This window comes from Vitis vinifera, chromosome 11 (genome assembly GCF_030704535.1).
Source record: "Vitis vinifera cultivar Pinot Noir 40024 chromosome 11, ASM3070453v1".
NCBI classification, from domain to species: Eukaryota; Viridiplantae; Streptophyta; class Magnoliopsida; order Vitales; family Vitaceae; genus Vitis; species Vitis vinifera.
Window position 1 is genome coordinate 7808449 of NC_081815.1, and position 25807 is coordinate 7834255.

At 33.0% G+C, this 25807-nt stretch overlaps 1 protein-coding gene across 2 annotated transcripts; it reads left to right on the plus strand.

Annotated features, from left to right (window-relative positions):
* The first annotated feature begins 16749 nt into the window (after window positions 1-16749).
* On the plus strand, window positions 16750-18213 carry LOC100255296 (uncharacterized). Of its 2 annotated transcripts, XM_002279674.5 has the most exons (4): window positions 16751-16930; window positions 17014-17151; window positions 17254-17329; window positions 17740-18213. In XM_002279674.5, the coding sequence occupies exons 1-4, from the start codon at window positions 16847-16849 to the stop codon at window positions 17745-17747; spliced, it is 306 nt and encodes a 101-aa protein (XP_002279710.1). In that variant the 5' UTR covers window positions 16751-16846; the 3' UTR covers window positions 17748-18213. The 2 variants fall into 2 exon arrangements, with proteins under 2 accessions (XP_010656595.1, XP_002279710.1); XM_010658293.3 differs by lacking the exon at window positions 17740-18213 and having other exon boundaries at window positions 16750-16930; window positions 17254-17541.
* The last annotated feature ends 7594 nt before the right edge of the window (window positions 18214-25807 follow it).

Consider the following 25807-nt stretch of genomic DNA (forward strand, 5'->3'; position numbering starts at 1 on the left):
GAAAGTAGAGTATTTATAGATAAGATGAATGAAGCATGATAGGGATGCATGGATGTTCATGTGATTGAAAGAGAAAGTCCTAAAGACTGAAATATTGATGGATAGAAGAACTAACCAAATGTGACAGGAATGAATGCTTCTGCGGAGGTTCATATGATCGGAGATTTCATACATAATGAATTATTGTAAACGTTCAAAAAAAAAATTTTAATTAATTTTAATGATTTTTACAATTGGTAATTAAAAAAAGTTGAATAAAATAGAAATGAGCAACATAAATTACGTGGAGTTGTCAAACATGACACTTGTGTTATATTCTTTAATTTCTGACGTGGAAAATTAGAATTCTTTCCAATCATTTAGGAATACAATGATGTTAGACAGGCTCATCCTTGAAACTTTTGCATAAATTTCATTGAAAAAAATAAGAAAGGACCCTAAAATATGGTGAATAATAAATTTTTTGTACCTTAAATTTCAGCCATGAAATTAAGGAGGGAAATGAGGAGTGATGGTGGAAAGTGACAGGGTTGTATTCAATATGATACAAAGCGTCTTATCATTTGATTAGTCAGAGAAGCATCTTTGAAGCAGTGAGTCATTTGGCTCTCCACCCTCCACCTACTGAGTGAGGGGATTTATATTTTTGGTAAAATGAAATTAGCAAGTGGGTAGAATGAAATCATGAAGGGTCTCAGTCCCAACTTTAATAATGGGAAAGGAGAGACAAAAACCGCGGCAAGTACGGGCCTAGTAGAGGCAAGTTGTGGGAGAGGGCAGAGGTGCTTGATGGGAAAGAAATAGTAATTGAGGAGATAAAAAAACCATCAAGAATGCATTCAATATAGAGAGAGAGAGGGAGTGGGAGAGAGAGGAGAGATGTTAGGGTGGGGAGGCAGTCAAAGCATGGCTGACATAAGAAGCTGCTTTGTCGAGGCTGCTGCTAGAAGCTATAAGCTATAAGCTATAAGCTATATAAGCTATATTCTAATGACTAAATGGAGGACTGGGGATTGCATTATGGACCTAAAATGACCCATGTCCAAACTAGGCCGTACGTACGCCCTGATTTGTCTCCAGAGTCCAGACTCACGTCCAGTTGCTTTGCATCAATCAATGCCGCTGGTGCTGGTGCTGCTGTTTCTGCTTCATCTGCCGCTTTGGCTACGGCCTAGAGCGGGAGAATGCATGGGTAATTATTAGAGTTGCCTATTATGGCTACCACTGCCTTCTTTCTGCTTGGTTTTTGGCTCCTTTTTTTTTTTTCTGGCATTTTACATTGACTGCTTATGAATTACTCTCCCACTGTTTCATAGTTGACTTATCACATATGATGGGAATGAAAACTACTTCATCTCATGGAACCACACTCTATTTTACAATGAAAATTTGTGCTTAACACCTTATAAGTTGAATTTGTACAATAACTTCGTTTTAAGATGTAAAATAACAAGCTCTCATTGATTCTATTACTCATGAGGAGAGTGAGTTGAGATTTGGCTTAATTATGAGATTTATCCATCTATTTCACCCTTACCTGACTATTCATGCAGCAATCTCAAATATGAGGGATTTTTTATAATTGTACTATGAATTTAAAATTTTTTTCTTTTAAATATTGTACGTTGAAAAACATTTCCAAATATACGATATTTTTTGTCACTTTAAAAAGTATCTCTTGAAAAAACACATTCCATCATTTCTATATCAATGATGCACGTTCAAAAAAATTGAATTTACATTAAAGGTGTCCCTTGAAGAGACATCTTTCACAATTTTTATATCAATAACACACGTTAAACAAAAATTGAATTTACATTAAAAGTGTCTTTTTAAGAGACATCTATTACAATTCTACAAAATCGAATTTATATTAAAAGTGTTTCAAATATACATTTAGCATAAATTCAATTTTATGGAATTGTATAGACGCTCTCAATGTAAATTCAATTTTTTTCATTGTGTAATTAATATGAAAATTGTGAAAAATGTTTCTTCAAGAGACACCTTTAGTATAAATTTGATTTTATAGTATTGTGAAAATGATATTTCTTTAATATAAATTCAATTTTTTTTTAACGTATATGACTAATAAAAAAATTATGGAAAAGTGTCTTTTAAAGAGATACCTTTAGCATAAATTCAAATTTATGAAATTATGGAAGGTGCCTGTTGAAGAGACACTTTTAGTGTAAATTTATTTATTTTTTAACATCTATTATTGATATAAAAAATATGAAAGGTGTCTTTTCAAAAAACACCTTTCAAAGTGGTAAAAAGTGTTGTAGATTTATCAATAGTTTTGTAACTACTATATTTTAAGATTTTTTTTTTCAAAGTACCATTTTTTAAGATTTTTTTTTTTAAAAATAGTCGTATAAGTTAAAAAAGCCCGACATGAGGAGTAGGATAGAATCATGGACCAACCTTCCCCTAGGGTCAAATTCAGGCCCAATCTATTGGGCCATGCTTTGAGGTCGAGAGGGGCACAACATAAATGAGTTGGTTCCATCCAATCCAATGTATAGGCGAACTTGGGCAATCGTTTTTTTATTTATTTGGATTAGACTTAAGTTACATTTTTTTTTTTTTATTTTAACCTGAGTTCAATTTAAATTAGACTTGGACTAAGGTTTGGGCAATCCAAACCTAATCTGAATCTGAATTTGATTTAATATTTTTTTATAGTATTTATAATGTATATTATCTTATATAATAATATTATTCATTTTTAGATCTTAAAAACATATCAAATTATAATTGTATAATTTTTTATTTTTCCATAAATATATATAAATTTAGTTTTGTTTTGTTTCTTATTATCTTGAAATTTTTTCTTATTTCCTATTGAAATTTTAGTATAAATATATAGAAAAAGGGTTTTAGTTGATGGATTTTAAATCATACAATCCAATCAATCCAAAACTAAAATGATTGATTCCAACTTAAAAACAAATGAGATTGAGTTGAGTTTGAGTTTAGTATAGAGTGGATAAGAAGCAACTCACTTTAAGCCTAACTCATGATATTGAACAATATTTAAGTCCAACTCATAATTTTTGCCTTGACAACGATCCGCAACATATAATAGGTGCTCTCAACTCCCACCGAAATGCTATGACCAAGCTTATAAATGGATTGCATAAGAAGTAGGAGTGGTGAAAGAGTTTTTAATCTTATGATCGGAAGAGGTAGCTTGACATCGTATCTTTATATCCAGGATCAAAGATTGCACCTTTGTTGAGGAGGTTTTAAGATTATTATAGGAGTTTCTACTCCATTAAGGATTTGTTTCATAATGTTATAAAAAAAAAGTTCCAAAAAAAGATTTTTAAGAATATTGTTAATTGTTTATAGAAATAAAATTATGTTCGTAAATTCAAATATGAAAAATGGTTTTCTCAGTTTATTCCCTATAAAGATAGTACATATTTATGTATAATATAAAAAATTTTAAAATATTTTTCATATTTTCAATTGTTACTCGGAATATTTTATGAAAAACAACTTAAAATACCTAAAATCTATTATGAAAAATAACATATTTTTAGAACAAATCATAGAACACTGTTTTTTTTTGTCAAAAATTGTAAATTGTGTTTTTTGAGTTAGAAAATTATTTTTTGTTATAAAATATAGAAAATTGTTTTCAAGAACTGTGTTAAAAAATGACCTAATACTTTGTTTGGATCATGTGAAGTTTGAGAGGAAATACATGGGAAAGAAAATAAAGGAAATAGGAGGAAAAAATTCAACAAAAATAAAAATAAGGTTTAAATTGAATAAAATTTTGTTACATAATTCTTCTTTCATCTTTTATATATTCAAAGGACAAGTAACTTAAAATCCTATAAATTTTATAATTATATTTGATTTTCTATGTATTTTTTTTAATGATAAACCTTATAAGAGAGTTTGAATTCTTTTATATGTACTATATTTTTCCTTTCTTTAGTCTTTGTCATTCATTAGGGATTACTATGGGATGAGTTTTTTTTAATACCCATAATCCCTTCTAGAAACACATCAGCAAAGATCATAAACAACACTATCTTCATTGACTTTTGACATGTCATGAGTTTTGATATCATAGAAGTATCCTAAGTATATCAATTCTTATTTTAAAAGTTTGTATCATTTCTCCATGAAATCATATTAGTTTTGTCCTATTGAAAGTATTGCCATAAAAGCATGCTCACATAGGATCTAGTCATTTGTCAAGCCCTATATATGAATGTTCAATTCATTCTACTGACATTTTAGAATGTCTTCCCTATGTAAATCCCAAAAACACCATTTATGAATGGAGTAACTCGTAATGTTTCACCCTTGACACTATTTATCATAATTTTTTCTTTAATTTTTGGGTCTATAGATTCTTGCCAATTTATTGAATCCTCTTTATGCTTAACTACAATGGATCCCAAATTTATCATGTGTTCCATGAGAAAGTTACAAGTAAGCAATGATGACATTCGTTTGCCAAACCAATAATTAAATGACTGTAAGATTTGTGGTCATTTTGTTCCATCTTTTTTTAGAAAATTTAGACATTACCCATGTTTAAGTTCATTTTCTTCACACCACAAGGTTGAATTTCCTTAATTCAACCATGAAAACATTATGATCATGTTCTAACCTACATAGACAACATTAGTAAGTCATTAAAGAGTGTTTCCTTACCTTGTTCACTTTAGTGTTATGCTTTGTTGATTCCTTTAATGATTATAGTAATAGACATGATTTTTCAACTCCAAATATACTAGGAACACTAAGAAAAAGAGCGGAGTACTTACCAAAAATTATTACAACTTACTTTTATCTTACCACATTCTTCAAGTTTTCTAAGAACTATAGCTAATCATCATTCTTTGAGCTCATCACTCCAAATGCTATTGGGAACATGCAATTATTTGCGTCATAAAATGAGACCAAAAAAAAAAAAGTTTTACCATATTAGCCTCTCCATGTGATGATGTAACTATTGCTATAATTGGTCGACACTCCACTATAAATCCTTGATAAAAATTGCATGTACAATAATCAATTGCTCAAAATGGTTGGCATTTGAATAGGCAAGTTCCATGATTGTTCATAGATTAGTTTGAACTATTCACTCACACATCTAAGATAATAAATTTTAGCAATGTTTTTGGAGGTCTTTAAATTCTCTCATTTGTCTTTTCCTTTAATTGTCAAGCTTGATTATAGAATAATCTCATTCCATGTTGTTGTATGAAGTCTTAACAAATTAGTTAAGGATGATAATCTAGAGTAGATCAAATAACATTATCAATAATAAGAAAGACTTGATTTTATCTCACACTGAAGGTTAGAATGAAGTCACATCATTCAAACTATGGTTATTAAATTTTCTAAATGTGTGTACCTAAACAACATTTGAGTCCCCAATTGCATAACCTATACTTTTCCAAAGATATTCATTAATTGTGCAAATTACAGTCATGTGTTTTGCCTTTTTTTCTCTTAAACAAATAACAAAATCTACCCACTAATAACATTAAGTACACAACATCATGAAACTCCACAATATTTCAAAATGTTTGCCCATTAACTATAATAACAATCTCAAGGTAGGTTGAATCGAGTAGAACAACTTCTAATTTTGCATATTTGTGGGAAAACATGAATGACTCAATTATAGAAAAGTCATTTAAGATTTCTGTAGCATGAGAGACAATGCTATTTCCACAAAGAAAACCTACATATGAAAAATTAGAAGCATTTACTGCTATAGGGGCACTATCATAATAGAAAAGAAACAAATATGATGAAACCATTAAAATAGTTGTGAAATTATAGTAATAGTATGAACTCCTCACATACCAAATAGGTGTAAGCATTCTATCTTTTGTGGGAGTACATGGAGACACATATAAACAACAACACATGTTGAATAATAAAATCTTTGCAATGGATGTAATATCATTCAAAGGTAGCAAGCAAGATGGACAAAATTTCATTGTGAATTTACATCAATGTTTAGTTTAACACATTCTTTAGGGCTAAAATCATCATATGAAATATCCTCATTCACAATTATGGCATTTGTGCGACTATCCTAATAATAATAATAATAATAATAATAATAATAACATTATCATTATCTTAACATATTTGATTTTTAACCTAATGAGATGACGTTCTATTTCCCTTCAAAACTAATAATAAACAATTAATGCTTTTCAAAATTTTCACCATCCTTTTTTAAATTCATATCATGATTAGGCTATTTACTAATAGATATAATAAACAATTCAACATAAAACAACGAACTTATTATTAATACATTTGTGATACAATCGTCAAACTGTTGGTTAACAAGCTTATTAAGCTATAATGAAGTTTTTAATTAAATACAAAACATTACATTATAAATAACTTTTGAGTTAAATGAAACTTTTAAAAATATCATACTTATTCTTACCTTGGTATAGAAACTCTTCAAATCATTTGTATATGTAAAATTAATAAAAATAATACACAAACTTTTACTTTTGTTTTTTTTTTTTTTTAATTTCCAAGTGAGCATTTTAACTAATAAAGATGATAAAATGATTTAATTAGGAGGAGTCTAATTAAGCCTATAACAAAAGTCTTATGTTTTACTAGAAGTTACAAAAGCATGTCTGAGAGGTCCTATCTTATGATTGCTCAGTTAAAATAGGTATTAAATGACTTATATATTAGTTGATACTAAAGAAAAAAAAAAGTTTACATGAGTTGAGTAACAACAATCATTTTGCATGATATATTTTTTGTTAAATTGGAATGAAGGTATAGACTCACAAATCCATAGAAAATTGACATAATAAAAATAATCTAGGAAGGTTTAATCTATTAGATGCACACCATATCTTAGAAAAAACGTTGAATCAACAAAGAAAGAAAGAAATTAAAGTATACATTTAATTTGGCAAATGTACCTTATCTAACAAAAAAAGAACACATGAATTACAAAAATAACTTATGAACAATCAAAAAGGTACAAAGGATTAGGGGAAACAAATTATAATAATTAAAAATTGGAAGACAAAATCATGTGATACATATTTTTAAGACAAACTAATCATAGACATATATTAATAGTTTATTAAGCACGCATGTAAGATCCCCGATATGTTAGCATTGATAAAGTATTGTTTGTTTTATAAAATAAAAATAAGAAAATAGATTATACATGGAAAGAAACTCTAAAGTCCTATAAACAACACATATCTTAAAGCAAAAAATAAAATAAAATAAAAAATCATCTATGATGAAAACAATTATAAATGATTGATAATTCACATTTTCTTAAATTCTCCTAAAATGTCATATTTCTATCAAAAGTATTTTATGAATTCTAAAAAAATACACATTAAATGACTTTAATCATGAATTTTTTTTTAAACATGAAATGTTATATTGCAAGGATCGTTCTTGTCTATAAATTATATAAATGTCAAGAAAACAAAGCATCCACATATTTGGTATGTCAATTGATCTATACTCTATATGAAAAGATTCATATATGATTTGACAACTAAAGCCTTGTAATGAAAGGTAAGATACAATGATGGTTAAGGGATATTGAAGTCAGTATTTTCCTATAGGTCCCAATGGTCCTCACTTGAGCTCATATTCTTTGATGGTATGGTTTATGAGGGTTTGGTTGGTTCTTAATTCACTTATGTGCATAAGGTCATTTTAGTAATTATATAAGATTGTATAGGGATTAGTAAACAGTCTTTTTGGACTAGGCTAATTGATTAATTGATCGTCAATTGACCTAATTAATCAATTATTGGATTAAGTGATTCAATTCTAAAATGGACTTAGATCGCTTAAGCTCAAGGGAAGCCTATAAATACTCCTTTTAGGGGTTATGGTTTCACTTTTAACAGTCTTATTTCTTGTGTATTAAAGAGAGAGAGAAAAAAAATAGAACCCTAACATTCATCATCTTAAAATCTCCACCATCGTAGTGTCAAGCTTCAAGAAGGAGTCATTGGATGGAAGATTACTATGCTTATGAGATCTTCTACAACTTTGAAGCTTTTTACATTGATAGGAATTGGTCTAGGAACATCCGAATCTTGGTAAACACGTCTAAATCCTTACATATAGGTCCTAAAAGGTTTCAGATGCTATGTTTGCTTTTGTTGCTATGATCTAGAAGCCCTAGGAAGATTGCATGCTCCTAATCAAATCCAAGGTTAGGAAATTGATTAATTTAGGATTCCTTACAAAAACTAAGATTGTTGAACTTGGAATAGTGAAAAGTTTGAGGTTAGAAAATTTAATGGAAGAAATGATTTTATGTTATATTGCATTAAGATACATGTGTTGTTGGTTTAACTAGGGTTGTCCGAAGCCTTACAAGTTGGGGACATGCTATCAACAACCATGTTTAATGAAAAGAATAATGAATTTATAAAGAAAATGTATAATGTTATTCTATTGTGTTTCCATTGTGAAGTACTTTATAAAGTTGTTGAAAATGACATGATTATCAAGTTAATGATTGAATTTGGAAAGTATGTATTTGATGAAGTCTTTTACAAATTGCTTATATTTGAAATAATAGTTATTCACTCCAGTTAAAGGAAAGCACATCAGACCATTTTGATAAATTGAATAAAATTATTCTAGATTGAAGGAATATTAATGTCAAAATTGATGATAAAGATCAAGTTATAACTTGTTGTGTTCCCCACCAAATTCTTATAAGCTCTTTATAGATGTTTTAATGTATAAGAGAGATATTCTCTCCATAGAGGATATCAAGGCAACCCTAAACTCAAAAGAGTTGAAGAAAAAAATATTTGGGAGTACAGAAAAAAATTCAGATGAAGGTTTGGTAGCAAGAAGGAGAATAGGAAAGAAAGACCATGGTAGGATAGCTCAATCTAGATTTAAATCGAAGTATCATGATAAAAAAAAAAAAAAATTTCCAATTATAATGATGAATGACCCAATTTTAGGAATTGTTTAGAGCGTAAAGGGAAGGAATAAAAGAAAATTTTATTTTGGTGATGTAATATATTTAGAGAAAAATTTAGATAATACAAATATCTTTTAAATTATTACGAATAACTCAAGTAATAAGTGGATCCTTGATTTAGCTAATAACTCAAGTAATAATAAGTGGATCCTTGATTTAGGATGTTCTTATCATATGTCTAACAAATAGGAATTCGTTTGGTACCTACCAAGTTATAGATGGTAGCAAGGTTCTTAAGGGAAACAAAATAGCATACAATGTTATTGGATATGGACAATTCAAATTAAGATATATGATCACATTGTAAATATGTTAATTGATGTAAGACATATACCAATGTTGAAGAAAATTTTGATTTCTTTGGATACACTTGACTTTAATAGGTATACATATTAAGTTGTAAGTAAAATTATAAGAATCTTAAAGGATGCTCCTATTGCAATATTGCAATAAGAAAGATAGAAAATTAATGATTTTTCTATAGAATAGGGTAACATGATTATAGGTGCAACCATCATTTTAACCTTAAAATCAATTTTAAATTCTACCAAATTATGATATTTGTGGCTTGGGCATATGAGTGAGAGATGGATGAAAATTTTGAGCATACATAGTTTGCTTGATAGATAAGAATTGAAAGAGTTAGATTTTTGTGAGCATTATGTGTTTGAGAAATATTATAGGATTAGGTTTAGTATAATTTTTCATATAATTAAAAGTACTTTGCATTATATTCATTCAAATCTTTAGAGTTTTTCTCAAGTTATATCAAATAGTGGTGGCATATATATATATATATATATATATATATATATATATATATCAAATTTCATTGATGACTATTCTAGAAAGGTTGAGTAAATATTTGGAAGTATAATAATAATGTTTATGGAAAATTTAAAAGGTATAAGGCTATCATAAAAAAAAAGCATATGGAAAAACAAAGTAAGCTCTTGAGAACTAATAGAAATAAGAATCATGTACAAAAGATTTTAATGAGTTCTCTCAGACGAAGATATATTGAGACATTGCATGGTTAGTCATACTCCATAACATCACGGTATTGCAAAATGAATTAATATAACTCTTTTAGAGAGAGCACATTATATGCTTTTAAATATAGAGTTGTTGAAGGATTTTGAGCTAAGTAGTTACTTCAATTTTTTATCTTATGGATGTATCTTCAACAATTTCTATTGATTATAGGATTCCTAAAAAGGTATGACCTGGTTCCCTTACTAAATGTACAAATTTGATACTTTTTTTTCTTGTCTTGTTTTTGCTTACGTGAGTGAAGGACGAAGGCAAGCTAGAACCAATAGTAAGGAAGTGTATATTTTTCAAGTTTGCAGATGGGGTAAAAGGGTATATGTTATGATGTCTAAATTCAAAATTCTCTAAAATTTTGATTACTAAGAAAGAAAGAAACAATTTGATAGAGAAAACAAACTTAATATAAGCAAAAAAAAAAAAAAAAAGTAGATTTTGAGCTTAAAACTTTAGAAAATATAAAAATGAAGCATTCAAAAAAGTTAACTAAGGAATAGATATAACATTTTAATGGTAAAAAAAAAAAAAAAAGAACACCACAGGAGCAACAATACAATTTGGTCAAAAATCAAATAAAAAAAATAGATTAAACCACCTTAGAACTATGTTATTAATGTTTTTATTACTTATGCACATAAATACTATAGTAACAAGATCATTAATTAGCATAAAGTTGCTTATTATTATCACAATTGAATTATATTAAGAGTACTCAATTTGTCATGTTTTTATCAATATAAGGCATCTTAATCAGTTTATCTAGCCTTGACAGGAAAAATGGTCAAATGTGATTAAAACAAACCACTTTGAAAGAGTTATGATTTAATAAAAAATATGTGTTCTAATGACATGTATTCAATATGATTTATACACCATAATACCTTCAAATCATTTTACTTGACCCAAATCGATGTTAAGGTCATAGCCATGAGTTTAACTTGCATTTTGGGGATTTATATTAGGTTCAAGGGAAGAAAAGGGTGCAAATTCAATCACTTTATATTTTGAAAGATCAAGAAAATGTTAAATGAGGAAATGAGTAAGTCAAGACTCATGGACTATGAGGAAAGGCAAGACGAGGATGTCATGAGTTTGGGAGATGAGGATTGATCATTATGAAGTAAGAAATAAGGCATGTAAACATGGGCAATGAGGCATGAAGCAAATTCATCAAGTTGCATGGAAATTTGGAACTCAAAATCTGGTAGTAACATGTGTTTTGGCTTTAAGGCAAAGTTTAGAGCACTTTGTAAAGTCCATTTTAGGCAATCCATATATCATTTTGAAGCTCCGGAAGTCAAAAATCTAATGCTTCAAATGGTGTATAAATCGGAGTTGAAATAAAGAAGTTATGATTGTTTAAAGACAATTGTGTAGAGTTAAATGACCATTTCAAAATGATTTCAAAATTCAACTTATGAATTTGAAATCCAATTTGAAATTATCCCAATTTTGAAATCATAGACTACCACATTGATATTTCACCTCCTTTACTTCGGGAATTGTATCTTGGGCACTCCATCTGCCCTAAGTGGGCCCAACATAACTAGAAATCATAATTTTATTATTTTTTAATCATTTTAGGTAATTATTTGTAAAATAAGTGGCCAATAGGAACATGTCACGCGTTAGGTTTTTTTGGTGGAAACTATAAAAACTCGATATTTAGGTTTTCTAGGAACTTCTGTATTTTTCCTAGGAGTGGAAATGGCTTGATGATTTTTAGGAGGAGAGAAGAAGACTTTGAAAGTTTTTCTTGGTTTGTTTTCTTTTTTCTTTTTATTATTGAATAAATTATTGTTTTTAATTTCTTTGAAATCAAGAATGGTTCTTTCTTCTTTTTTTTTTATGGCCTATGTATGTGAGGACATGACCATAAGAGGCTAAAAAACCATCTTAGGATGAAACATGAAAACCTAGGGTTAGATCCAAAAGGAAACAATGGGTGAAACAATAGAATGAATGAAATGTTAGATAACTAGCATTGAGATCAAAACACCCTCTAAAGTTAGTTGACTTAGGAGATGGTACAATTGCATATTCCTTAATACTAGGGATTCTAAATAATTCTTGATCCCTAGTTATCAAATGTTTTGTCATTGTTATATATCATAAGACAAATCTACACAGAGTGGTAAAAACCTAAAAACCTTAAACCTAAACCTAGATTTCATGTTCATTAATTTATTAAGTAATTCAATGAAATAAAATATTAAAAGTTATAATACAGATCAACTCTGAGGTGTGAGACTTAGGTTGATCTTGTTAGACCATGCATTTTAATTATTCTAAGACTATTAAATTATATACCCTTGTTTCGCCTAAAGGTTTATACTCGAAGTTAGATTGTGGATCCCTAATCTTGATTAATTGAATTAAAAATCAATAATTATTCTTTAATATAAATAGGTTTATTTTGAAAAATTTTATCCATATTTTATTATGATTTATTTGAATTAAGTATTTTTTTACCTTTAGTAAATAATTAATCATTTGAATCTAAAAACAAATAAGCATATTAGAGCTAATATCAAAGGATGACAACCTAGAATACTACAAAGTCATGGTAACTCTACCTATGTTTTTTTTTTTTTTTTTTGCCAAAGTTATCATGTATTTAGACTTTAGTATTTTATTTACAACAAAGATTTGTAGTCATTAGTAACCCATAAAGAAAGATGATTCAATATATCTTGATTTCCCTTCAAAAACCATAAAAAAAAAAAAAAAACCTACTCATTAGGTTATACTAGGCTAGTTGAGCAAACACTAGGGCTTGCTAGATTAGAGTTTTTAACTAGATGACTGTTCTTTGCAATTTTCAAATTTTTTCTTGTTTTTGTTCATTCTTTTAAGCCTAAAAAGCCTTGAGACCTTCCTAATCTCCTCCCTCTCTCTATCTCTCTCTCTCTCTCTCTCTCTCTCTCTCTCTTTCTCTCTCTCTTTCTACTTTTCATTCTTTCTCTCTATTCTCCTAGTAGAGATTTGAGCTCCAAACTTGAAGCTCCATTCACTTCTTCGCATTATCAACTCTCATCTTCTCACTCTTTCTATTGCTAGTGAGCTCCACGGATGCATTATCAATGCCTTGAGAGCCAATTTAGAGTTACCACCAAAGCCCCAGCTAGCATGACATACATTACACTTGATAGTCATAGGAAGTCACCTTGTATATATTGCAAGCTATTCAAATAAGAGACATTCTATTTACCTTTCAAGTAATAGCTCTTCAACTTCACTCCATAAAAATAAAGAAAGAATGAGTAGAATAGCATAAGAGTAAGAGAATGTGAGGAATAAAAAGGAAAAACTCATCTTCCTCTAAGTGTAGTTGTAATCTTATATTTTTATTTTTAATTTTAATGTTTTATTTTTAATCTTATCATTTTGCCTTGGTACCATAGGTGTGTGATTTTCTTGTTTAAGGTGAGGGTGAGCTTAGTGTCATGGAATTAGGCATTTTTTTAAGCTCACGCGACACTTACACAAGTCAAGACACTTGATTATGCTAAGTTAGTCTTACTCTCGATGCTTAGGAAAAGGCTTACGTCCGTGATAGTTCGTATCGGAGTGCGGTTATGAAGTAGGCATAGTAAAAGAAGCATGTCGAGCTCCAACATGGATGAGATTAATGAGCAAACCCAGGGGAGGAAGACTGAACCTGCTGCATGGGGCAGAAGCAAGAAGGATAAATCTCATGATGCCTTAGCCAACATAGAGGCAAGGCTAGCCAAAGTGAAGCTAGCCATGGTAGGCACCCAAGAGAAGGTGGACTTGATTAAGGCATGGAAAAGGCTTAGAGGATCTAAGTGAGCAAATCCAGGACCTTCACGAGGGGGTGCTTGTCTCACAAGTTTAGTCGGTGTCACACGAGGAGTTCATGTCCTTCAAAGACAAGGTCATGAGTATGTTTGCTAGCATGAAGTTAAGGATGGAGGCCTTGGCTACACGCATGGAGTCCCTACAAGAGCTAACCATCTACAAGGTTGTTGTGTCCACGTGAGTCATGGCCACACAGGAGACATCTAGGGTGGAGGTGCCAAAGCCATAAGGGTTTAGTGGCAAGCAGGATCCCAAGGAGTTGGATAACTTCTTATGGCATATGGAGCAATACTTCGAGGTTATCACACTAATTGACGAGGCGATTAAGGTAAGGACTACGACCCTCTACCTTACTGACATGGCTGCTCTATAGTGGTGTCGGAGATTCACAGATATAGAAAAATGCATTTTCACCATAGACACATGGGATGACTTTAAGAGGGAGATCAAGAGACAGTTCTATCTACTTGGCTAGAAAGAACATGAGGTGTCTCAAGCACACAAACTCAATTCGCGACTATGTTAAGGAATTCTCTTCGCTTATGCTTGAGATTCCTAATATGACTGAGGAGGAGTTGCTATTCAATTTCATGGATAACCTGTAAGAATGAGTCGAGCAGTGATTAAGGCGTCGAGGTGTTCAAGACTTAGCCACTACTATGACAGTAGTGGAGTCTTTGATAGATTATAAGAAGAGAGACTCCTCCAAGGTTGAGTGTTTGAAGGATAACCATGTCATGGGTGAGGGAGACAAGGTTCGAGGGACCACAATGCTCCTAAAATGGGATAAAAAAAAACGCTTAACGTCCGAGAAGAAAAAGGTAAGGGGAAAAGAAAGCATTTTATGCATAAAATAAAGTGCTTCTTGTGTGACGGTCCACATTAGGCACGAGATTGTCTAAAGAGGAAGGCACTAAGTGCCATGATCAAGGAGAAGGAATAGGAAGATGAAGCATATATGGGCTTGATGCAACTACTAGGTGCCCTTAAAGTCAACCCAAAGCGTAGTACACCTAAGACTTCTTTTCTATCAGGGGTGCAAGTAAAGAATGTAAAAGCGGAGTGAGCTAAGGTAGCCTGCCCACACATGGACAAGGTTACCAAGGGAAATGTGAACTCAATGGGTAAGAGGAAGCAACACTCCAAGCATTGAAAGTGTAGGTGTCTACATTCATTCAAGGTCTCACGGGATAAGGAGGTGAAGAATATCTTGGTTGAACGAATCACCAGGAGACAAGAGGTCTCTCATGTGATAGACTATCTAGTCTGATGGAAATGATTACCTAAGAAATAGGCAAACTAGAAACATGTGGATGTCTTGAGAAAGTTCTAGAAACACATTGAGAGGTTTCAAGTTGAGGCAACGACGGGGACATCGACAACAGGAGTGGGGGAGAGTGTCAGAAGATGCTTCAAATGACCTTTCCCATGGGCTTATATAGGGGAAGGAAGCTTCTAGAGACCCTTGGAGTCATCTACACTTAGCTACAAGATGAAAGAGTGTGAAAGGTTCTAAAAATGGTTAGAGACACCCACACTTCTCTATATCAAGGGTGGAAGATAAGGGAACTAATGGAATATTCTAGAGACTTCCAAACATGTCTTGTAAATATTTGTACATAACTTTTGTATAAAGTCTTATAGATAATTCTAGAATAGTAGGGAACTTTTGTGGGTTCTAGAGAGTTCCATTGGTGCTTATAAATAGGTAAAGGCCTCATTTAGGCAAGACACCACCCAAATCACTTCTTAACCAAGCAAGTAAGCTTCCTAAGCACTTGTAAAGCTTTCTTTGAGCAATAAAAGCTTCCATTCTTCAGCTTCCAAGTCGTGAGCATCTTAGCCTAGCAAGTTAAGCATCGGGAGTAAGGCTGACTTAGCAAAACCAAATGTCTTGACTTGTCTAAGTGTCGCACGAGCTTAGAAAAAGACTAAGTTCGTGACATTAGGTTCATGTTCAATTCATCAAAGCTTAGTTAAGGCAAGTTAGGGTAAAGACCAACACCTTTATCGTTGTCACCATGTGTCATCTCTCTTTGAAAATGTCTTGAACGGGTGGTAGTTGATGGAATGATGATCAAGGTGTGGAGCTCTTATAAGACCTAATCGATCTTATGTTGTACAATTAATTGAGGAGGTGAAAACCCTTCTAACAGTGTCAATATAGATATGGGTCATAAATTTTATAAACATAAAGCCTGACTTGAATTAGTATTTGGTGTATTGAGGGGGAAATGGGCAAAGAGAGCAAAAACTCTATGGTATGGTGCTTATCTAACTTAGTGTCATAAGAGAAAAATGCCTAGAGCAAATCAAAATCTTAACTATTTTTTGTTTGTTTAATTTTTTTTTTTTTTTTCAACCCCTAGTTCAAAATTCAATATCAAAACTACAAACAAACTTCATTTCTATTTCCTTTTCTTGAAATAGATTTTCATCCACTTCCATTGGGTTCAACTATTGGGAATTTTTTTCATGTACTATAAATTTAAAGTCCTTGAACTTGGGGACTAGCTAACAACAAGAACACAATTCTGAAACTCAAGTAATCACAATAATGAAGAGTCCAATACATGTGATTTCTTAATAATATTAAGAAAGCATAAGTTTTTATTCTTAATATTATTAAAATCTTGGTTTTTTTTTCTTTTCTTTTTTTTCTAATATGTGCTCTTATATTTCTTTTTAATGAGATTCATGATTTATTATTAATATAATTTCAAAAATATTTCTATTACTCTTTTGAAATAATAAATACAAATATATTAGAGAGCCTTTAGAATCTATTGGAATTAAAATTAATCATTTTTCTTTAGGAAATGGACTTAAAGCTTTATAGTGGACATCCAAGACCAATCTCCGGACTGGGCCCAGCCCATACGACCCATTTCCTAATGCAACTTAATGGGCTCCAGGTGAAGATACAGAGAAGTGACGAAGAAGAAGAAGGCGAAAGGAAGCTGAGCAATGGCTTTGGAGAAGTATGCATCGACAAACCCTAATACAATCCATACAGACGTTCTCTCCGAGGCTAGACAAGCCTGCTACAAGGTCATTTTCTTCATTCCCATTTTCATTCTCTTCTCTAATTTGAATTTGAATTTGTACTCTGATCAATCGATTATACCCAGTAGGCACGTGATGCTTTCTACGCATGTTTGGAAAAGGAATCGAACAAGAAACCCACGGAAATCGCGTCAGTGGGTCTCCTCTACCCGGTCGAATGCAAGGAATCAAGGGCTCAATATGTGAGCCAGTGTCGACCCACTTGGGTCAGTATCAAAACCATTTGTTGACTCACCTCTATTTTTTCCTTTTCCTTTTTAGTTAGTTTTGAAATTCTGATGTGATTTTGTTGTTGCATTGGTCTTTAGGTGAAGCATTTTGATCGGCAGTATTGTTCCAAGAAGAGAGTTCAGAGGCTTTTGGATGATAATGAATCCAGAAGAGGTCCGTTGTTGCTTCCACAACCTTATACTTTCAAGAGAGATTGATTGATTTTTTATTTTTTTTCTATTTTGAATTCCAGTTTGTCTATTTCTGATTTGTTAAAAAATTATCTGTTGTCCTGCGTCAAGTTTTTTGGTTTTTGCAATGTAAAATGAATTTAAGATGGAATAGTGATGGTCAAATATGAAAATCTTTGCTTGTTCTTGTGGGTATTTTTTATTTTTTATTTTTAAATTTCCATGTTAATCTTTATATTATCTATATAATGGTTTTCTCAACTTGGAAGGAATGACTGGCTGGTGAAATATTTCCTTATGAAAATTGATGACTGAGTTTCAAGAGCAACAAATATTCTAGGTATACTTGAAGTGTAATATACGCTCATAGGTTGGGTTGATCCACTTTGGCAGGGTTGTGAGGCTTTGCCTAAGGAAGATGGAAGCAAATGTTTAATGGATCAATGTGATAAATTATTGGGTGACTCTTTTATCATTAACCCAAGTTGAAGTTAGAGTGAGGAGTTCTTGAATGGTTTTTGGGCTTTGATGCAACACTAGGAAACTGGTGATTCCCTGGATTGCAACGTTGCTGGCATTATCAATGAACTTAAGCACCAATATATGTGGATCTCACAAAATGTATTTCTATCATGAATAATGAACATATATGTCAAACTTGTTGATGTTGTTTTTTTGTTGATTCCTGAAGTTTGTATGCTTTCCTGGCCATTTTCTTAATTATTTCTAGGCAGTTGACTTGGGTCGCTGCATGAGCACTTGAAAGAATAAAGTTCATCTTTTAGTTTCCACTGCCTAAGTGGTTTATAAAGGCTTTGTATGAGGAAGCATTGCTTATTGTTAATAAAGCTTCATCTTTTGTAGATTTATAGATAGCATCTTGTATGTATCTAAAGCATTGAAACAAATAAAACACAAAATTACATTAGAGGGATATTGACCTGACATTAATCAGAGTCATAAAACATTTTATATGTTTACCTTGATTGGGACGTAAATAGCACTCCATAAATAGGAATGAGACTTTTAGGCCTTTTTTCTCTTTTTTTGATAGGCAAAAAAATAATATGAACTAAAAGGTGCCTAACAAAATGGAGGCACCACACTACCACAAGGGAAGTATACTATGCACACCAAGGTGAAGAAAGAAAGAACCAAAACACCACCAATTGCTACTCCATGCACAAACTAACCACAAAATCATGTAAAGCATATTTGATTCCAATCGCCAAACAGCTTGACCAAGAGATCAAAGGCTTTAAAAATGTGTCTTTAATTGTGAAAAAGTTTGCATAGTGCCTTCATAAATTCTTCTATTTCGCTTTTTCTAAATGGTTCAAAACAAGTATAAATGGGTCACTTTCCATGCCAATTTCTTTCTTTGGTCCACAAAACAGCATACCACCAGGTGACAAAATCATGGACCTTCCTCTAAAGGACCAGCACCATCCTAAACGAACAAAAAATAAAAAAACCAAAGATTGTATGACCACTCACATTGGATGAGAATATGGTTAGTCTATTTTTCTTGATTCTTGTATGAGCAACACCTATTTATCAAAGTCTATCCTCTTTTTATTTAATGATCAATTGTCAAAATTTCTCTCTAAGTCGCTTCCCAAGCAAAGAAGCAACCTTGGATGGCACTTTGGAAGCCCCTCCTCTAAAGGGTTTTTGCACTATAGATTATAGAATGTCTCACACCTTTGTGCTGTCAAAGTACTATACCTCTTTTAAGCAAGGTTCCCTGCCTTCAGCTCCCTGAGTAACTTGGTTCACTGATCCTGGAAAAGACTGCCTCGTTGAGAGAACTTCTGGGCTTGTCAACTATAACCGGCTGTGTCATTATATTTTCTGCCCAAATAGTTGGAATTTAGGTCTTTTTTTCTTGTTGTTTTCACGTCCATATGTTGTTATCTATCATTAGCTCAATAGCCAATAATGCTTTGCATGTCAATGCAATGTCCTTGCTTTGAAATGAAGATCTTATTCTTGGTTAAGTGAAAAGCATTCTAGCTGTCACAGTGCAGTACTGTTTGATACTGCCTCTTCCTCAGTTCTATGACCAACCTGGGCAACCCCAGAGCCATATTCTTTGCCTCTACAATTATCGTAGACTGTCTCAGATATAGATGAACCAACTTGGGATTACCGGATCACCAACTAATGGCCTACTAGCCAAAATGAATTTAAGACAGTTTGTGCCAGTCGACTCTTTTTTTGACTTATGCTTGTAAAAATAAGAACCAACATCTATAAATTCCTTCCATGCCATGGTCTTTTCTTAGTCACCATTTTTACATGCTAATGGCTCTAACTTGGTGAGAGATGTCTGGTCTACTATATAAACCACGGCAACAAACTTTTCATGATGCCAACCACAGAACCAGAAACAAGTAGCTATTTTCTCCTCAGTAGAAAGGCCCCAGGGTGCAGATAACCCAAAATGACTGGCTTTTGAAGTCCTAAACCAGTCTGCTGTTGTTTCCCAAGCAAAGAAGCCAACCTTTGAAGGCACAAAGGATCCCCAAGAAGGCCTTGTTGGATAAAGGGCCCTATGATAGAATTCAGCAGTAAAACAACTGCCCCTAGATACCCTTCCAAACTAATCCATCTTTCCTTCACCCGCATAAACACCTTTGGGTGTTTTAATAAAATTTCTAGTGGGCCTCGGTTCCAACAATCACAACCCTCTTCCACATGTCAATAATTTGCTAACTTTGCCTCTCTCTCAGCTCCAATACCGAACAAAACTGAAAACGTGATCCTTCAAAGATGACTCCTTGCAGCAAAAATCAGTCTGAAACTTTTTTCTTTGCCTGTTACCTAGGAACATACTAGTAAAAGGATTAAAAACATTCCACCTATCTCAGACAACTTCCCAGACCACCTGAACCAAAGGTTTGTATTCTCTACGACACCAAACCCATGTTTCCTCTTCAATCTGCCCAATATGACCTTCCTCCGCAGTCGTCCTCTCTCACAAGCAATCTCCATGGCCACTTATTTAAGATTTCCAATTTTAAAATCAACAAGCATCTAATACCTAAGCCACCCTTCTAGTTTTAAGTGCAAACAATCATCCAATTAACCAAGTGAACCTTCCTTTTCGCATTCCCACTTATGTCCCCATGGGAAGTTTCTCAAGCACATTGCAACCTAACACTGACATCACAAAAAAGGACATACAATAGATAAATGAACTAGACATGATGCTTTTGCCAACTATCTATAGAGAAACACCACCATTTCTAGGTTGCAAGACCTTTTAGCAAACCTCAAAAGAAGCATCCAAAAGGCAAACCCAAATTGTTGGATTGCAAACTACCTAGTACCTGCTGTGCACCCCAAACTCAATAGCTAACTCCAAATTCTTCACAATAGTCAACCGTGTCTTTTCCAAATTACCAGAAACCATCTCAAGCTGAAGGAGAATGCATCTCAAATAATGGATTTGATCAAAATCTACCTCATAAAATAATGAAGCGTCACCAGGATAAGGCAAGTGGAAAAACTCCAAACTTTCATCCTTTGCCCCCACCATAAAACCCCTTAAGAGGATATAATACCATGATCTGTTTTTCCCGGAAAGGCATTCCAAGAATCCGAAACTTTCCAACTACCTTTTTAAGTTTGTTTGCTAGGACCTTGGTCAGCAGAATATACAAGCTACTAACCAAATTAATTGGCCTAAAATCTTTTATGGCCTCTGCCCCACCTTTTCTTGGCACCAACACCACAAAGGTAGCATTAGAACTTTTCTCAAATAGAAACAAAAGGAGGAAGATCCCTCAGTGAAGCATCATGTCTCTGCTGTGTACCCCCAGTTTTTGCCAGAATGCCATAGTAAATCCATTAGGACCAGGGGTTTTTATCACTAGTGAGGTTGTAAAGAGCCACCAGAAACTCTTTTCTGAACACCCATTTAAGAGCATCTCTGTTAACAATCAAATGCTTCTGCCACTACTTAGAGGTGGCTTAGGTTCACAAAGTGATCTCTTGAACTCAAATGTCCTCAAGATCAAACTTAAGTACCATGGCAACATAATCCAAAAACAAGTCTGCTTCAGCATGGGAGACTAGATTTTTCTGGAGTGAGTCTCTTCCTGTCTGAGCATGCCTTTGAAGTTTTTAATTCATCCTGTAATGTTGCTCCATTCTTCCTGAAGGCCCATTTGCAACTGATAGCTTTTCTTTCCTTAGGTAGCTCTACAAGCTATTGTTTATGTGCATTGAGAATCACTTCCTTCATAGCATTCTTCCACTTTCCCTCATCTCGCAAACAGTAGCATGCAATAAGAATGTGGTTACCATTACAAACAGGTGCAAACTGAACGGCAATCATATACTTAAAACCCAGATTAGATTGGTGCTCTCTTGATCCTCTGTTCTCCATCCTCAGAATACATGTGGAGTCTCCTCGTGTTGTGCATCATTATTCTGTTTTTAAGGTCTCACCTTGAGAGAATGGTGGGAGTTAAAATTGCTTGGATCAGAGCATCTGGATCTGTCTAAAGTGCAACTTCTTTCTTGCATAAACATCTGCTGCTTGGATTAGCTTCCTTGTTTGCTTTAATAGTGTTCTGCATGTCAAAAATAAAATCTCCACTGGCGATACCTTCTGCGGTTTTATCCCTTTGATATAGCTCTTTGCTTCTCATAATGGAGAAAAAGGTATCTGGTGGACTATTGAGTCCCCGTAGTTTGTTGGCCCACTTAGCGCTTTTATGCATGCTGGATAATCATATGCTTTCAAGCCAGTGATCAGCCAACTGTCACACCTAATGCTTGGTTAAGACACCAAACTTTTATACTACCTTTTTGGCTAATGCTTTTTGTGAGATTTTAATTCCATGGCAGTAGACACTGATTATCTCACAAGTTAGCATGCCATACAATAAAAACTCAGAATTCCAGTAGGTGGATCAACTTGCAATGTCATTATACTGTGCCCCTTCCACAAAGGTAATACTCTCTATTTCTTCTTTATGGAGTCTGACTAGAACCCCAAAAATCAGGGTGTACACTGTACACATTCCAATACTTAGTAATTCATGCTGTCTTAAGTTGAACATTGCACAACATCCATTGTATGAAAATAGACTGCTTAATTCTTAAGAATAGAGCTAGCTGCATGACCAATAGATTTTCACGAGGTATATGAAATTCAAATTCCTGATTAATTGCTTCTGATAAATTTACTGAAATCTTATGAGTAAAAAGAATGTGAAGAAAAGAAGTGTGGTCTAACTTGCTTATGAAAACAGCTTGGTTCTTTTTTGGCTATAGCTCTTCTGTAAGGAGCTTGAAAATAGAAGTTCTTAAGATCGCTTCTGAGAAGTTTACCAGAAGCTTATCAAGGTGAAGATTGTGACAAAAATGCTTTCCTTGTGACAAGTTGATTTCTAACTTGGTGTCTAGAGCTTGTGGAAACAGATTTAGAGAGAATCACCTCGGGAAATGTCCTAAAGGACAAAATGAATCTTTGAGAAACAACAGGATTCATTTCTTTTTGTTGATGGTAAGATGTATCAAACTCAGATAGTGAACAGTTGTTATTTAATATGATTGGGATCAGAGCTTTCAACCTGGGCATGTTTGCATCATGCCAGTCATGGCCATTCAGGATTTTATATTTGTTGGCAAAGGCCACTCTTGGTGGTTCTCAGCATCGGCAGTACTACTAGAAGATTTACAAACCTCCATTGAACGTAAAACACAGAGTGGGTCCTGCCTCATTTTTCTTGGCCAAGCTAGTCTCCTAAGAGAGGTCTTAATGTTATGTTTTTGAAGTTCTTGTTTGCTTTTCCTCTCAAAAATATTGCCTTGCTTTATTCCTGCCTCTCACAGAGGGATCTCTTTATATTCATTTCTGGACTTGAAAAAGGGCAAGTTTATCAACAGTTGCTTGATTTAAGAATTTTCTCAGAAGCTGGGTTTTGTCCTCCTGAATGATTGAAAAACCGAAGTTCTGCACACAGTTTACTTATAAATGACCTTTCTCTTCTTTCATTTTGCTAAGGGAAAAAGGGTACAAGGAAATGATATTTTATTTTTGTGATGCATAGAGATTGGAATCATCTATGATTGTTCTTTTTTTTTCTTTTTTCTTTTTTCCAATACATTTGTTGCCCTGTTCATTTTTTTTTTTTTTTCAATTTTGAGTTCCTTGATCAATTTTATTCTTTTTATTGATTCCTAAAATTAGTACTTCCAATGGTTAGACGTTTTTGTAGTGTTAGATCAGCCTTGTTCCTCAATTACCTTTCCTAAACTTCAGCTGCCACTTCACCTTGGCTCTAATCTCTAATTGTTTAGACTCTATTGCACTTTTGAATTCCAACGAACTATACCCCATTCCCTTTCTTGTATTATATTTGGGAATTTTTGTATCAACAAAGTACTAAGGTAACAAATTAAGAGTGCATTTAACAGTGTTTATATTCGAAGTACCTTTAAGGGATCACTTCTACAAGTGAATCTTCAACTTTTTTGAAGTGTTTGATAAATTTTGTCAAACCCTTGATTTCTCTTCAAGGACTCCTTTTATGTTAAAAGTGCTTTTTAAAATCGTTGTCAAACGAACTCTAAATTTCCATGGAGATTTCAATCAACTAGTGACTGGAACAGCCTCACACATTGTTGGTGGAACACTGTTGCTATTTGTGGTTAGTTACACGAATTCTTCCCCCATTCCCTTTTATCTAGAGCTTCATTTGGCCATTTTTCACTGCCATGTGTTCATATGGATATAGCTGAATTTCACACAGCTTCCTTTATCTGCCACCACAACGAGCAATGAAAGAGCATTGGTAGAGGTGTGTTTTGACTTTGAAGTAAAAGTTTGATAAGAGTCACCAATTTTAGTTTTCAGACACTGTTTTATACTACGTGGACATCTAAAGTTCGGTGTCTTGACCACCAGCCAGCATGTTTATATTCCATTCTGAATTGAGTAAATACATGCCAACCAATTTACATAGTCTTGGCGGAATGATTGCTTAACTTGCTGATGGGTTTTCTTTAAAAGGGGCTGATGGTGCTGGAATGGCATTGACCAGCTCCAAGTAGTGGAACTCATGTCTTGCTATTATCCTCCTGTGCCTGTATATCCTGTATACACATCATGATCACATTTAGTATGAATAAGAGAGATCTTCTATTCTAAGTTTTATGGTGTATGGAATTTCTGAGTAACTTCCAATTCATAGGTGCCAGGTCAGGGGAGCATTCATTCGTATCTCTCTCAAATCTCTGTCATAATGCATTTTATAAAAGGAGGATTAACTCAACACACCTGCCGCCCATATAAACAAATATAGATTGTTTGTTTTCTTTAGATGCCTTGAGCTGTCTATTTTTAATTGCTGGACACTCCCTTGAGTTCATTTAACAATCAAAAGTTTCATCACTTCCTTTGTCTTTACATTTCTGTAATAGTTTGTTGAGTGTATTTTAGTGGGTGATGTTTTGATTATTGAAAACATTGTTAGCTGACAACAATTACGCCTTGATTTGTGTTTTTGTCATATTTTTGAGAAAGCAAACATATATCAAGTTTATATAAAATTATTGTTTTCAAAATATTTGATTAACTCTACCCAAAATGAACAAAACAATGACTTGGTATAGTTTTTATGGAGAATTCCATTTGGACTATAGGCTTTTTTCTTAGGTCTATGAAGGTTTATTGGTTGCTTGGTTTGTGGGATTATTCCCTTTCCGTCTACATTCTTCCTCCACCCACATTCTAGCAAAAATCCTACCTGATGCTGGACTAACTCTCCTCCCTTTTTCTTGGTTTCTATTTTCCATGAAGAGAGAGAGAGAGAGAGAGCTGGCATGGCTGGCAACAAGCTGCTGACCATTGCTTCTCCCTCTTTTCTTTTTTATTTAAATAAAATAAAATTTTATGGGTCTCGTAGGAAAAAGCTTCAATTCAGAAAGACTGACTATTGCTTTGCTTGCTGTAAGTTTGTTTTCAGAAGAAAAAAAGAAAAAGAAAAGGAGGTGGTAGTAATGAAACAAATTAAGTGGTGGCAGGAAAACAACGTATTCCTTATTTAAAAGAAAAAGAAACCTCCGATTCCATTTCAGTGGCTACTCATTTATTTCACTACGAAAACAGACGAAATTGTAAAAGATTATTTAATCTCATTGAACCAAATGGGTGCACGCGCGAGCGTAACTGCCTGGCTGCTTACCGTTGGAGCGTGCACACCACGTGCTTCGGCTGAGATGAAGCCATGAAGGGTGGCCATCCTTCTTTGAGTCGCCCCCCAGTCACCTTGGTCAACAGAATTTGGCCCACCGTTTCTTAGCCTGCAGTTATTAATTAATTTATATATTTAATATTTAATCAAATAAAATGGTTATAAAAAGTCAAATCATGTTTATATGATTTGAAACTAATAATAATTTATATATATATATATATATATAAAAGAGTGAAATGTTTCAT